Source organism: Panulirus ornatus, chromosome 13, assembly GCF_036320965.1.
Source record: "Panulirus ornatus isolate Po-2019 chromosome 13, ASM3632096v1, whole genome shotgun sequence".
NCBI classification, from domain to species: domain Eukaryota; kingdom Metazoa; phylum Arthropoda; class Malacostraca; order Decapoda; family Palinuridae; genus Panulirus; species Panulirus ornatus.
The window spans coordinates 3,090,534-3,107,059 of record NC_092236.1 but is presented as its reverse complement, the minus strand read 5'-3'; the positions used below and the strand labels follow the sequence as shown (position 1 = coordinate 3,107,059).

The 16,526-nt window shown below is 41.7% G+C and overlaps 1 protein-coding gene across 5 annotated transcripts in view; it reads left to right on the top strand.

Moving 5' to 3' along the window:
• Positions 1 to 16,526, top strand: part of LOC139752666 (uncharacterized) — a 58,817-nt gene that overhangs the window by 37,041 nt on the left and 5,250 nt on the right. For all 5 annotated transcript variants that reach the window (XR_011713556.1, XR_011713555.1, XR_011713558.1 and 2 more), the window contains one exon: positions 13,812 to 13,982. Coding sequence is in view for 1 of the 5 variants with exons in the window: in XM_071668429.1 (XP_071524530.1) it covers positions 13,812 to 13,982 (171 nt within the window). In the remaining 4 variants the exon portion in view is untranslated. The remainder of the gene's footprint in view (positions 1 to 13,811; positions 13,983 to 16,526) is intronic.

Sequence of the window (16,526 nt, the reverse complement as noted above, 5' to 3'; positions counted from 1 at the left end):
ACAGTACACATATGGCAGTTTATCTGCAGATTATGTTCATACATTTTTGGTGCATTCAACAGGATCAGATTTAGCCAAGACCCATTTAGAGTAAGAGTATTTATGATTCATTTCAGACCCAAGTTGTTGCTTCTCGATAAAGGTAGAAATGAAGAAAACCTTACAGATGAGAGTTTGTGAGTCATTGCAGCATGTTTGTACTTTGTCAACTATTATGATAAGCAGATCGCAGGGTAATTTTGGAAGGATTCATTAGGTGGTTATCATAATGAATGCATAAAAATCCTTTCCAAATTTTAACAATTCCTTGTCACAATTTGTACCCATAGATATACAAAGTTGTTAGAATTATCTTTTGAAGAGGAGCAGGGCTGTTGGGTGCAGTAGGTTTGAGGGACAAGTCAACTGGGAGGTAAGTTTGAATGGAGAAAAACTGGAGGAAGTGAAGTGTTTTACCTATCTGGGAGTGGATTTGGCAGCAGATGGAACCATGGAAGTGGAAGTGAATCATAGGGTGGGGGAGGGGGCGAAAGTTCTGGGAGTGTTGAAGAATGTGTGGAAGTCGAGAACATTATCTCGGAAAGCGAAAATGGGTATGTTTGAAGAAATAGTGGTTCCAACAATGTTATATGTTTGTGAGGCATGGGCTATGTATAGAGTTGTGCAGAGGAGGGTGGATGTGCTGGAAATGAGATGTTTGAGGACAGTATGTGGTGTGAGGTGGTTTGATTGAGGAAGTAATGTAAGGGTAAGAGAGATGTGTGGTAATAAAAAGAGTTTGGTTAAGAGAGCAGAAGAAGGTGTTTTGAAATGGTTTGGTCACATGGAGAGAATGAGTGAGGAAAGATTGACAAAGAGAATATATGTGTCAGAGGTGGAGGGAACGACGAGAGGTGGGAGACCAAATTGGAGGTGGAAAGATGGAGTGAAAAAGATTTTGAGTAATCGGGGCCTGAACATGCAGGAGGGTGAAAGGCATGCAAGGAATAGAGTGAATTGGAACGATTGACGTGCTGTCAATGGATTGAACCAGGGGCATGTGAAGTGTCTGGGGTAAACCATGGAAAGTTCTGTGGGGCCTGGATGTGGAAAGGGAGCTGTGGTTTCGGTGCATTATTACATGACTGCTAGAGACTGAGTGTGAATGAATGTGGCCTTTGTTGTCTTTTCCTAGCGCTACCTCGCGCACATGCGGGGGAAGGGGGTTGTTATTTCATGTGTGGCAGGGTGGTGATGGGAATGAATAAAGGCACACCACCTCGACCAAAACACCCTATATCTGCCACTCTATCATCAAACACATTCAACAAACCTTCAAAATACTCACTCCATCTCCTTCTCACATCACCACTACTTGTTATCACCTCCCCATTTGCGCCCTTCACTGAAGTTCCCATTTGCTCCCTTGTCTTACGCACTTTATTTACCTCCTTCCAGAACATCTTTTTATTCTCCCTAAAATTTAATGATACTCTCTCACCCCAACTCTCATTTGCCCTCTTTTTCACCTCTTGCACCTTTCTCTTGACCTCCTGTCTCTTTCTTTTATACATCTCCCACTCAATTGCAATATATATATATTTTTTTTTTTATTTTATTATACTTTGTCGCTGTCTCCTGCGTTTGCGAGGTAGCGCAAGGAAACAGACGAAAGAAATGGCCCAACCCACCCCCATACACATGTATATACATACGTCCACACACGCAAATATACATACCTACACAGCCCTCCATGGTTTACCCCAGACGCTTCACATGCCTTGATTCAATCCACTGACAGCACGTCAACCCCGGTATATCACATCGCTCCAATTCACTCTATTCCTTGCCCTCCTTTCACCCTCCTGCATGTTCAGGCCCCGATCACACAAAATCTTTTTCACTCCATCTTTCCACCTCCAATTTGGTCTCCCTCTTCTCCTCGTTCCCTCCACCTCCGACACATATATCCTCTTGGTCAATCTTTCCTCACTCATTCTCTCCATGTGACCAAACCATTTCAAAACACCCTCTTCTGCTCTCTCAACCACGCTCTTTTTATTTCCACACATCTCTCTTACCCTTACGTTACTTACTCGATCAAACCACCTCACACCACACATTGTCCTCAAACATCTCATTTCCAGCACATCCATCCTCCTGCGCACAACTCTATCCATAGTCCACGCCTCGCAACCATACAACATTGTTGGAACCACTATTCCTTCAAACATACCCATTTTTGCTTTCCGAGATAATGTTCTCGACTTCCACACTTTCTTCAAGGCTCCCAGAATTTTCGCCCCCTCCCCCCACCCTATGATCCTGTGATTTTTTTTTTTGAGTCCATGGGGAAAATGAAATACGATAAGTTCCCAAGTGCACTTTCGTTTGGTCATTATCACTTGAAATTAAGATATCAACATATAATTTACAAGACAGTATTTTGAGATTGAACATTCTGTTCTTAATTGATGAACCTAGATTTGTTTCTTTAGCAAATTGTTTTTCATTGTTTGATATTTACTTTTTGATCTTCATGTAGAGGTCTATCTAGCTATTTAATTATCTCACATCACAGTATTTCTTTGACTGCTTCTTCATCACACTGACACAAATGGTGACCACAATTTGTTGTATAAATTGATTGTTGGTCTTGAAATGAAAACTATTGTGGTAGTGAATTAGTTAGGGTGGATTTTGAAATTTTGATCTTTCTGTCTAGATCTCTGATGCCTGTTCCAATTGGAACTCCTTCATAAGGGTGGCCACAGTCACAGAGTCTCCATAACTAAAGAAGTCTAGTGCCACTTCCTAACCTTTAGTGCTTCACCCTTAACAGGTCACTGGGAATGAGGGCGTCTAGTGTTGTGTTTACAGAGGCTCCTACCTAATGTTCTTAATTGACAACTTCTATATAATGCGCCTTACCGACTTAATTCTACCCAATGTGTGTCTACCTAACAATCTGCTTAAATGTGCCGAATTTCTCCATTCACCTACTGCCTCAGTCATTTATTGCATAAGGGATTGGGGCGTTGTGCATACTGCTCGCTACAGGAAAAGTTGAAGTGTATTATGAATGAGCTGCGTGAGTCAAGTTTGTCTACTGTTATATACCTACATGGAGTGAGTTGTTTCTGGGGGCAGGAATGCACCTTAGTACATGGTTTGTAAGGCAGAATGAATTGGCAAGCTTACATGTGTTATGAAAACTGCATGGGTCAATCCGAAAGTGTTTTTGGCTTACTAAGCAGATGCCACTAACCCAGACGGGTAGTACTGGTTATGTACCTCCCTGATTGTTGGCTACGTACCATCTACTACCCACCTGTTGATATCCACTGTTTGGAGATTTTAATTGATAACTCATTATCCATTGGCACAAGAGGAGTTCAGATAGAGTGATTACAGGTAATTATGATGCCATGGTGACCCTGTTTAAGCATGGGACGTATACAGTACACATATGGCAGTTTATCTGCAGATTAAGTTCATAATTTTTGGTGCATTCAACAGGATCAGATTTAGCCAAGACCCATTTAGAGTAAGAGTATTTATGATTCATTTCAGACCCAAGTGTTAGCTACTCGATAAAGGTAGAAATGAAGAAAACCTTACAGATGAGAGTTTGTGAGTCATTGCAGCATGTTTGTACTTTGTCAACTATTATGATAAGCAGATCGCAGGGTAATTTTGGAAGGATTCATTAGGTGGTTATCATAATGAATGCATAAAATCCTTTCCAAATTTTAACAATTCCTTGTCACAATTTTTTACCATAGATATACAAAGTTGTTAGAATTATCTTTTGAAGAGGAGCAGGGCTGTTGGGTGCAGTAGGTTTGAGGGACAAGTCAACTGGGAGGTAAAGTTTGAATGGAGAAAAACTGGAGGAAGTGAAGTGTTTTACCTATCTGGGAGTGGATTTGGCAGCAGATGGAACCATGGAAGTGGAAGTGAATCATAGGGTGGGGGAGGGGGCGAAAGTTCTGGAGTGTTGAAGAATGTGTGGAAGTCGAGAACATTATCTCGGAAAGCGAAAATGGGTATGTTTGAAGGAATAGTGGTTCCAACAATGTTATATGTTTGTGAGGCATGGGCTATGTATAGAGTTGTGCAGAGGAGGGTGGATGTGCTGGAAATGAGATGTTTGAGGACAGTATGTGGTGTGAGGTGGTTTGATTGAGGAAGTAATGTAAGGGTAAGAGAGATGTGTGGAAATAAAAAGAGCGTGGTTGAGAGAGCAGAAGAAGGTGTTTTGAAATGGTTTGGTCACATGGAGAGAATGAGTGAGGAAAGATTGACAAAGAGAATATATGTGTCAGAGGTGGAGGGAACGAGGAGAAGTGGGAGACCAAATTGGAGGTGGAAAGATGGAGTGAAAAAGATTTTGAGTGATTGGGGCCTGAACATGCAGGAGGGTGAAAGGCATGCAAGGAATAGAGTGAATTGGAACGATTGACGTGCTGTCAATGGATTGAACCAGGGCATGTGAAGTGTCTGGGGTAAACCATGGAAAGTTCTGTGGGGACTGGCGAATGTCGTACTAACCAAACTTTGGGAATAAATGTGGGGAAAAAAAAAGGGATTAAAAGGGAGCTTTGTGGTTTTCTGGTGCATTTGTACATGACTGCTAGAGACTGAGTGTGAATGAATGTGGCCTTTGTTGTCTTTTCCTAGCGCTACATCGCGCACATGCGGGGGAAGGGGGTTGTTATTTCATGTTGTGGCAGGGTGGTGATGGGAATGAATAAAGGCACACCACCTCGACCAAAACACCCTATATCTGCCACTCTATCATCAAACACATTCAACAAACCTTCAAAATACTCACTCCATCTCCTTCTCACATCACCACTACTTTATTATATTTTTTTTTTTTTTTTTTTATACTTTGTCGCTGTCTCCCGCGTTTGCGGGGTAGCGAAGGAAACAGAAAAAAAAGAAAGGGCCCCAACCCCCCCCCAACACATGTAATACAACGCCACACACAAAAATATAAATCCCTCACACCCCTTTCCATGGTTTACCCCCGACGCTTCACAGCCTTGTTCAATCCACTGACAGAAAACGTCACCCCGGTATACACATGCCCCAATTCATCTATTCCTTCCCCTCCTTTCACCCTCCTGCTGTTAGGCCCCGATCACACAAAAATTTTTTTACCCCATTTTCCCCCTCCAATTTGGTCCCCTCTTTCCTCGTTCCCTCCCCCCCAACATATTCCTCTTGGTAAATTTTCCCCCTCTTCTCTCCATGTGCCCAAACCATTTAAAAAAAAAACCCCTCTTCTGCTCTTCAACCAGCTCTTTTTTTTTCCACACATTTCTTACCCTTACGTTACTTACTCGATAAAACCCCCTCACACCACCATTGTCCTCAAAACATCTTTTCCAGCACATCCTCCCCCGGCACACTCTATCCAACCCACGCCTCGCAACCTTACAACATTGTTGGAACCACTATTCCTTCAAACTACCCATTTTTGCTTTCCCAGATAAAGTTTTCGCTTCCACACATTTTCAAGGCTCCCAAAAATTTTTGCCCCCCCCCCCACCCTATGATCCACTTCCGCTTCCATGGTTCCATCCGCGGGGGATCCACTCCCCGATACTAAAACATTCATTCCTCCAGTTTTTCTCCATTCAAACTCACCTCCCAATTTACTTGACCCCCAAACCCACTGTACCTAATAACCTTTCTCTTTTCACATTTACTTTAACTTTTTCTTTCACACACTTTACCAAAATCAGTCCCCTTCTGCAGTTTCTCCATAACAGCCACCAGGCTGTTCATCACAACAACAAACTGACTCATTCCCAAAACTCTCTCTTCCCAACAGACTTCTACTTGCCCCTCTTTCCAAAAACTCTTGATTACCTCCCTAAAAAACCCCATCCCCTAAAAAATTAAACAACCTGGAGACATCACACACCCCTCCCCAAACCTACATTCACTTTTAGAACCAATCCCCTTTTCCCTTTTTTCCTACACGTACACATGCCTTACATCCTCGATAAAAATTTTCACTGCTTCTAACAACTTGCCTCCCCCACCCTATATTCTTTAATACCTTCCCCAAGCATCCCCTATCAAATTATCATATGCCTTCTAATCATAAATTAATAAAATATTTTTTTTTTTAATATTTTAAACATTTTAAAGCAAAATGATAACCCCTTTAAATTTTTGAAAAAAAATTTTTTTTTCCCCCTTATCTCTGTTCCTTCCTCTCCAATCAATACCCCCATATAAAAAAAAAAATTTTAAAAAAAATATTATTATATATATTAATTATATTTTATATATATATATGTATATATGGTTTTTTGTGCACGAGACCGGGCATAGTGATGGGTGATTTTAATGCAAAGGTGAGTAATGTGCAGTTGAGGGAAAAATTGGTATACATGGGGTTTCAGTGTTGTAAAAGGAAATTTTTGAAAAGCTTGTTTTGATTTTTTGTGAAAAAGGGGTGAGTTGGGAAAACCTGGTTTAAAAAGCGAGATAAATAAGTATACTTATGTAAGTAGGAGAGATGGCCAGAGAGGTTTTTGGATTCGTTTAATTGACAGGCGGCGAAAGAGAGATTTTGGATGTTTAAAGTGCTGAGGGTGCAATGGGGGTTCTGATCATTATCTTGTGGAGGCTAAGGTGAAGATTTGTATGGGTTTTCAGAAAAGAAGAGTGAAAGTTGGGGTGAAGAGGGTGGTGAGAGTAAGTGAGCTTGAAAGGAGACCTGTGTGAGGAAGTAAAGGGAGACTGAGTAAGAATGGGAAAAAAGGTGAGAACAATGGGAAGTAAGGGGAGTGGGGGAGGATGGGATGTATTTAGGGAATCTGATGGATTGCGCAAAAAAAGCTTGTGGCATGAGAAGAGTGGGGGGTGGGTTGATTAGAAAGGGTAGTGAGTGGTGGGATGAAGAAGTAAGAGTATTAGTGAAAGACAAGAAGAGGCATTTGGACGTTTTTTTGCGGGGAAAAAATCAATTGAGTGGGAGATGTAAAAAAGAAAGAGCAGGAGGTCAAGAGAAAGGGCAAGAGGGAAAAAAAGGGCAAAGAGAGTTGGGTGGGGGAGATCTTTAAAATTTTAGGGAGAATAAAAAGATTTTCTAAAGGGGAAAAAAAAGTGGAAAGAAAGGGGGCCCAAAGGGGAACTTAGTAAAGGGCGCAAGTGGGGGGTGATAACAAGTAGTGGTGATGTGAAAAGGGAGAGGAGTGATATTTTGAAGGTTTTTTGAATTGTTTGTGATAAGTGGCAGAATAGGGTTTTTTGGTCGAGGTGGGTAAAAAGTAGAGGGTTGGGAAAATGATTGGTAAACAGAGAAGGGTAGTGAAAGCTTGGGAAAGAAAACCCGGGGCAAGGCAGCGGTTTGGATGGTATTGCAGGGGAATTTTTTAAAAAAAGGGGGTGACTGTTTTGTTACGGGTTTGGGTAAGGTTATTTAATGTATGTATGACTCAGGGTGGGTGCCTGAGGTTTTTGGCGGAAGGGTGCATAGTGCCTTTTAAAAAGGCAAAGGGAAAAGAGTGAGTGCTCAATTTACGAGGTATAAGTTTGTTGAGTTTTCCCGGTAAATTATATGGGGGGGTATTGATTGAGGGGGTGAAAGGCATTCAGAGCACGTTTGGGGAAGAGCAGTGTGGTTTCAGAAGTGGTAAGGATGTGTGGTGGGTTTTTGCTTTGAAGAATGTATGGAAAATCTTAGAAAAGCAAAGGATTTGTATGTAGCTTTTGGATCGGGAAAAGGCAAGATAGAGTTGATAGGATGCTCTGGGGAAGGTATTAAGAATATATGGTGGGGGAGGAAAGTTGTTAGAACAGTGAAAAGTTTTATCAGGTGTAAGGCATGTGTACGTGTGGGAAGAGAGGAAGTGTTTGGGTTCTCAGTGAATTAGGTTTCGGCGGGGGTGTGTGATGTCTCCAGGGTTGTTTAATTTTGTTTATGGGGGGGTTTTAGGGGGGGAATGAAAGGTTTTGGGAAAAGGGGCAAGATGAAGTCTGTTGGGGATGAGAGAGTTTGGGGAAGTGAGCATTGTTGTTCGCTGATGATACAGCGCTGGTGGTGATTCATGTGAGAAACTGCAGAAGCTGGTGACTGGTTTGAAAAAAGTGTGGAAGAAGAAATTAAGAGAAAAAGTGAATAAGAGCAAGGGTTTTTAGGGACAGTAGGGTTGAGGGTCAATCAATTTGGGGGTTTATTTTAATGGAGAAAAATGGAGGAAGTGAATGTTTTAGAAATTTTGGGAGTGGATCTGGCAGCGGATGGAAAAACCAGGAAGCGGAAGTGGATCATGGGTGGGGGAGGGGGCGAAAACCGGGGGGCCTTTAAGAAGTGTGGAAATCGAGAAATTATCTCGGAAAGCAAAAATGGGTATGTTTGAAGGAATAGGGTTCCAACAAGTTGTATGGTTGGAGGCGTGGGGTATGGATGAGTTTTGCGCAGGAGGTGGATGTGTGGAAATGAGATGTTTGAGGAAAGTTGGGGTGGGTGGTTTGATCGAAAGTAAATTAAAGGGGAAAAAGAGATGTGTGGAAAAAAAAAGAGCGTGGTGAGAGAGCAGAAAAAGGTTTTTGAATGGTTTGGGCACATGGAGAGAATGAAAGTGAGGAAAGATTTACCAAGAGGATAATTTTGGGCGGAGGTGGAGGGAACAGGAAAGAGGGGGGGCCAAAAGGAAAGGGGGAAAGATGGAGTGAAAAAGATTTTGTGTATCGGGGCCTGAAAAGCAGGAGGGGAAAGGAGGGGAAGGGTAAAGGGGAATTGGAGGATGTGGTTACCGGGGTTCTTGTCATGGGTTAAGCAGGGCATGTGAAGGTTGGGGAAACCCGGAAAGCTGTGAGGTATGTATTTTGCGGTGTGGACTTTTATATACAGTGTTGGGGGGGGTTGGGGATTTCTTTGTCTGTTTCCCTTTGGGTACCTCCAAACGGGGGAGAAGCGACAAAGTATAAAAAAAAAAAAAAAAAAAAATATAAAACCTACATATATTGCTGGTAATCACCAGGAAAATGAAACACAATAAGAAAATTTTTCCTTGTGGTTATCACCAAATACTAGTCACGTGCCCCTATAAAATTTATTGCAATATATATTAATTTTTTCAGAAGTTACCCTTGTTTTTTATGTGGCAGTATAAATTTAAAGAGTTTGTGGACCCCTTTCTCCTCAGGGGGGGACTTTTTGGTTGAGTTGGGGGAACCGGATATATTTTTACAAAGAAAGGGATTGTTGACGAAGAACTATTTTTATAGACTTTAGCTATTCTTGCTTTTTCTTAATGGATAGAATTTTTAAAGAGGCATATACTTCCCTTACATTTGAATTTCTGAGTTTCCCTTTTTGTTGATTAGAATCTTTGTTATGCTTTTTTAAAGAGATGTTATTAAAATTTCTTTATTCATTACAGATCAAGAGCTGAAAAACATTTTTTGACAAAGGGGGCCCCCCGGGTTTGTTGTTTCCAATGGTCCTGAATTTGGCAGATGCCCAAAGACCAAAAAAGGGGGAACCCAAAATTTTAGTTTCTTGTTTGGTGGAAAATTATTTAAAACTTTTTCCCCAATTTAAAAAAAGTCATACAAAAACAAGAAAGTGAGTAAATTATTCAAAAATTTACATTTTGCAGGCTGCACGGGTTTCTCTTAGAGTTTAATGATTCTGTTTAGTGTGTTTCAATATTTTTCAAGTATTGCATGTATTTCTGAAATTTATGTTTTTGAATTTTTTTGCAAAATTTGGGAATCAATCTATTTTTTTATCCTTTTATGCGGGGGGGTTTTCATAGGGAAGGGCCCTTCCAAAACAGATCCCAAAAGTCTTCTTTGGGGCTGGGTTTCATGTCTCCTTTTTTTTTAAAAAACCCTTGCCAATATTTTGAAAATTGGTGCAAGGGTCACTGTATTTGTTCTTAGATAATACCATTCTTTGGAAACCTTTTAAATATTTATTATTTATTTATTATACATAATCGCTGTTTCCCTTTTGTAAACCCGAGGTGGCCGGGAAAAGTCGAAGAAGGGGACCATTCCCACACACCACAAAACCACACACACACAATATTATTTTTTTTTTTTTTTTTTTTTATACTTTGTCGCTGTCCCCCGCGTTTGGAGGTAGCGAAAGGAAAACAGACAAAAGAAAGGGCCCCAAACCCCCCCCCATACACATGTATATACTTTGTCCACACCCCGAAAAATATACAACCTACACAGCTTTCCAGGGTTTTCCCCCCCGGAGCTTCACTTTGCCTTGATTCAATCCACTGACAGCACGTAAAACCCCGGTATCCCACTTCGCTCCCAAATTTTACTCTATTCCCTTTCCCTCCTTTCACCCTCCTGGAAAGTTAGGCCCCCAAACACCCAAAATCTTTTTTACTCCTCTTTCCACCTCCCAAATTTGGGCTCCCCCTTTTTCCTCGTTCCCTCCCCCTCCGACACATATATCCTCTTGGGCAATCTTTCCTCACTCATTCTTTCCATGGCCCAAAAACCTTTTAAAACCCCTCTTCTGCTCTCCAACCACGCCTTTTTTTTTTCCACACATCTCTCTTACCCCTTTCGTTACTTACTTGATCAAACCACCTTCCCCACCACACATTTTCCTTTAAACAACTCTTTTTCCGCCAACCTCCTCCTGCGCACAACTCTTTCCATAGCCCCCGCCTCGAACCATTTAAAAATTTTTTGGAACCACTATTCCTTCAAAAAATACCCATTTTTGCTTTCCGAGATAAAGTTCTCGGGTTCCACACATTCTTAAGGGGGCCCCCCGGGAAATTTTGCCCCCCCCCCCACCCCATGATCCACTTCCGCTTCCATGGTTCCATCCGCTGCCAGATTTCCCCTCCCAGATATCTAAAACACTTTACTTCCTCCAGTTTTTCTCCATTCAAACTTACCTTTCCCCAAATTTACTTGACCCTCAACCCTTTCTGTACCTAATAACCCTTTCTCTTATTCACATTTACTCTTAACTTTCTTCTTTCCCCACACTTTTTCCAAAATCAGGGCCCAGCTTCTGCAGTTTTTCTCCCCCCAATTGGGGAATCAGGCCACCCCCCGGGGGCTGTTTAAAAATCAGGGCCCGGGGGAAAATACAAAAATTGGGGGGCCCACGGTCCCAAGGGTCCCCTTTTTCCCCCAAACCCCTTTATACTTGCCCCTCTTTCCCAAAAATCTTGCATTTAACCCCCCTAACAAAACCCCCTCCCTAAACAAATTAAAAAAACCTTTGGGGACATCACACACCCCCGCCGGGAAAACCCACATTCACTGAGAACCAATCACTTTCCTCTCTTTTCCCCAGTACACATGCCTTTCATCCTCGTTTAAAAAATTTATATATATATATATATATATGTATATTATATTATATTATATTATATATATATATATATATATTATATATATATATATTATCCCCTGGGGATAGGGGAGAAAGAATACTTCCCACGTATTCCCTGCGTGTCGTAGAAGGCGACTAAAAGGGAAGGGAGCGGGGGGCTGGAAAATCCTCCCCTCTTTTTTTTTTTTTTTTTTTTTTTTTTTTTTTTTTTCCAAAAGAAGGAAGAGAGAAGGGGGCCAGGTGAGGATATTCCCTCAGAGGCCCAGTCCTCTGTTCTTAACGCTACCTCGCTGTCGCGGGAAATGGCGGATAGTATGAAAAAAAAAAAAAAAAAAAAAAAAAATATTATATATATATATTATCCCCTGGGGATTGGGCAGAAAGAATACTTCCCACGTATTCCCTGCGTGTCATAGAAGGCGACTAAAAGGGAGGGAGCGGGGGGCTGGAAATCTCCCTCTTTTTTTTTTTTTTTTTTTTTTTTTTAATTTTCCAAAAGAAGGAAGAGAGAAGGGGCCAGTGCCAGGTGAGGATATTCCCTCAGAGGCCCAGTCCTCTGTTCTTAACGCTACCTTGCTAACACGGAAATGGCAAATAGTTTGAAAAAAAAAAAAAAATATATATATATATTATATATAATGGGGAAGAGCAGTGTGGTTTCAGAAGTGGTAGAGGATGTGTGGATCAGGTGTTTGCTTTGAAGAATGTATGTGAGAAATACTTAGAAAAGCAAATGGATTTGTATGTAGCATTTATGGATCTGGAGAAGGCATACGATAGAGTTGATAGAGATGCTCTGTGGAAGGTATTAAGAATATATGGTGTGGGAGGAAAGTTGTTAGAAGCAGTGAAAAGTTTTTATCGAGGATGTAAGGCATGTGTACGTGTAGGAAGAGAGGAAAGTGATTGGTTCTCAGTGAATGTAGGTTTGCGGCAGGGGTGTGTGATGTCTCCATGGTTGTTTAATTTGTTTATGGATGGGGTTGTTAGGGAGGTGAATGCAAGAGTTTTGGAAAGAGGGGCAAGTATGAAGTCTGTTGGGGATGAGAGAGCTTGGGAAGTGAGTCAGTTGTTGTTCGCTGATGATACAGCGCTGGTGGCTGATTCATGTGAGAAACTGCAGAAGCTGGTGACTGAGTTTGGAAAAGTGTGTGGAAGAAGAAAGTTAAGAGTAAATGTGAATAAGAGCAAGGTTGTTAGGTACAGTAGGGTTGAGGGTCAAGTCAATTGGGAGGTGAGTTTGAATGGAGAAAAACTGGAGGAAGTGAAGTGTTTTAGATATCTGGGAGTGGATCTGGCAGCGGATGGAACCATGGAAGCGGAAGTGGATCATAGGGTGGGGGAGGGGGCGAAAATCCTGGGGGCCTTGAAGAATGTGTGGAAGTCGAGAACATTATCTCGGAAAGCAAAAATGGGTATGTTTGAAGGAATAGTGGTTCCAACAATGTTGTATGGTTGCGAGGCGTGGGCTATGGATAGAGTTGTGCGCAGGAGGATGGATGTGCTGGAAATGAGATGTTTGAGGACAATGTGTGGTGTGAGGTGGTTTGATCGAGTGAGTAACGTAAGGGTAAGAGAGATGTGTGGAAATAAAAAGAGCGTGGTTGAGAGAGCAGAAGAGGGTGTTTTGAAGTGGTTTGGGCACATGGAGAGGATGAGTGAGGAAAGATTGACCAAGAGGATATATGTGTCGGAGGTGGAGGGAACTAGGAGAAGAGGGAGACCAAATTGGAGGTGGAAAGATGGAGTGAAAAAGATTTTGTGTGATCGGGGCCTGAACATGCAGGAGGGTGAAAGGAGGGCAAGGAATAGAGTGAATTGGAGCGATGTGGTATACCGGGGTTGACGTGCTGTCAGTGGATTGAAGCAGGGCATGTGAAGCGTCTGGGGTAAACCATGGAAAGCTGTGTAGGTATGTATATTTGCGTGTGTGGACGTGTGTATATACATGTGTATGGGGGGGGGTTGGGCCATTTCTTTCGTCTGTTTCCTTGCGCTACCTCACAAACGCGGGAGATAGCGACAAAGTATAAAAAAAAAGAAAAAAAAAAATATATACATACATATATTGCTGGTAATCACCAGGAAAATGAAACACAATAAGTAATTTTCCTTGTGGTTATCACCAAATACTAGATCACGTGCACCACTATGAACTATTGCAATATATATTAATGTTTTCAGAAGTTAGCCTGTATTTATGTGGCAGTATAAACTTAAGAGATGTGGATGCCCTTTCTCCTCGAGTGGGGACTTTTTGGTTGAGTTGGTGGAACCTGATATATTATACAAAGAAAGGGATTGTTGACGAAGAACTATGTTTATAGACTTTAGCTATTCATGCATTTTCTTAATGGATAGAACTTTAAAGAGGCATATACTTGCATATACATATGCATTTCTGAGATTCCTTTTTGTTGATTAGAATCATTGTTATGCATTTTAAAGAGATGTTATTAGAATACTTTATTCATTACAGATCAAGAGCTGAAAAACATTATTGACAAGCTGGCCCAGTTTGTTGCTCGCAATGGTCCTGAATTTGAGCAGATGACCAAGACCAAGCAAAAGGAGAACCCTAAGTTTAGTTTCTTGTTTGGTGGAGAATATTTCAACTATTACCAGTACAAAGTCACTACAGAACAAGCAAGTGAGTAAATTATTCAAGAATACATTTTGCAGGCTGCACTGTTTCTCTTAGAGTTTAATGATATCTGTATAGTGTGTTTCAATATTTTTCAAGTATTGCATGTACTCTGAAATATATGTTTTTAATTTTTTGCAAATATTTAGGATCAATCTATTTCTTATCCTGTATATGCTGGGGGTCTTCATATGAAGACTTCCACAACAGATGCCAAAAGTCTTCATATGATTGCTGAGTTTCATGTCTCCTTTTTTTTCTCAAAACCCTTGCCAATATTTTGACATTGGTGCAACTGGTCACTGTATTTGCTTCTTCAGATAATACCATTCTTTGGAAACACTTCTTAAATATTTATTATTTATTTATTATACATAATCGCTGTTTCCCATGTCAACGAGGTAGTGCCAGGAAACAGACGAAGAATGGACCATCTACCCACACACACACACACACACACACATATATATATTTTTTTTTTTTTTTATACTTTGTCGCTGTCTCCCGCGTTTGTGAGGTAGCGCAAGGAAACAGACGAAAGAAATGGCCCAACCCCCCCATACACATGTATATACATACGTCCACACACGCAAATATACATACCTACACAGCTTTCCATGGTTTACCCCAGACGCTTCACATGCCTTGATTCAATCCACTGACAGCACGTCAACCCCGGTATACCACATCGCTCCAATTCACTCTATTCCTTGCCCTCCTTTCACCCTCCTGCATGTTCAGGCCCCAATCACACAAAATCTTTTTCACTCCATCTTTCCACCTCCAATTTGGTCTCCCTCTTCTCCTCGTTCCCTCCACCTCCGACACATATATCCTCTTGGTCAATCTTTCCTCACTCATTCTCTCCATGTGCCCAAACCACTTCAAAACACCCTCTTCTGCTCTCTCAACCACGCTCTTTTTATTTCCACACATCTCTCTTACCCTTACGTTACTCACTTGATCAAACCACCTCACACCACACATTGTCCTCAAACATCTCATTTCCAGCACATCCATCCTCCTGCGCACAACTCTATCCATAGCCCACGCCTCGCAACCATACAACATTGTTGGAACCACTATTCCTTCAAACATACCCATTTTTGCTTTCCGAGATAATGTTCTCGACTTCCACACATTCTTCAAGGCCCCCAGAATTTTCGCCCCCTCCCCCACCCTATGATCCACTTCCGCTTCCATGGTTCTATCCGCTGCCAGATCCACTCCCAGATATCTAAAACACTTTACTTCCTCCAGTTTTTCTCCATTCAAACTCACCTCCCAATTGACTTGACCCTCAACCCTACTGTACCTAATAACCTTGCTCTTATTCACATTTACTCTTAACTTTCTTCTTCCACACACTTTACCAAACTCAGTCACCAGCTTCTGCAGTTTCTCACATGAATCAGCCACCAGCGCTGTATCATCAGCGAACAACAACTGACTCACTTCCCAAGCTCTCTCATCCCCAACAGACTTCATACTTGCCCCTCTTTCCAAAACTCTTGCATTTACCTCCCTAACAACCCCATCCATAAACAAATTAAACAACCATGGAGACATCACACACCCCTGCCGCAAACCTACATTCACTGAGAACCAATCACTTTCCTCTCTTCCTACACGTACACATGCCTTACATCCTCGATAAAAACTTATATTATATTATATTATATATATTATCCCCTGGGGATTGGGCAGAAAGAATACTTCCCACGTATTCCCTGCGTGTCATAGAAGGCGACTAAAAGGGGAGGGAGCGGGGGGCTGGAAATCCTCCCCTCTTTTTTTTTTTTTTTTTTTTTTTTTTAATTTTCCAAAAGAAGGAAGAGAGAAGGGGGCCAGGTGAGGATATTCCCTCAGAGGCCCAGTCCTCTGTTCTTAACGCTACCTTGCTAACACGGGAAATGGCAAATAGTTTGAAAAAAAAAATATATATATATTATTACTATTATATTTTTTATTTTGCTTTGTCGTTGTCTCCCACATTTGTGAGGTAGCGCAAGGAAACAGACGAAAGAAATGGCCCAACCCACCCCCATACACATGTATATACACACACGTCTACACACGCAAATATACATACCTATACATCTCAGTGTACACATATATATACACACACAGACACATACATATATACCCATGCATACAATTCACACTGTCTGCCTTTATTCATTCCCATCGCCACCTCACCACACATGGAATACCATCCCCCTCCCCCCTCGTGTGTGCGGGGTAGCGCTAGGAAAAGACAACAAAGGCCTCATTCGTTCACACTCTGTCTCTAGCTGTCATGCAATAATGCCCGAAACCACAGCTCCCTTTCCACATCCAGGCCCCACAGAACTTTCCATGGTTTACCCCAGACGCTTCACATGCCCTGATTCAATCCACTGACAGCACGTCAACCCCGGTATACCACATCAATCCAATTCACTCTATTCCTTGCCCGCCTTTCACCCTCCTGCATGTTCAGGCCCCAATCACTCAAAATCTTTTTCACTCCATCTTTCCACCTCCAATTTGGTCTCCCACTTCTCCTCG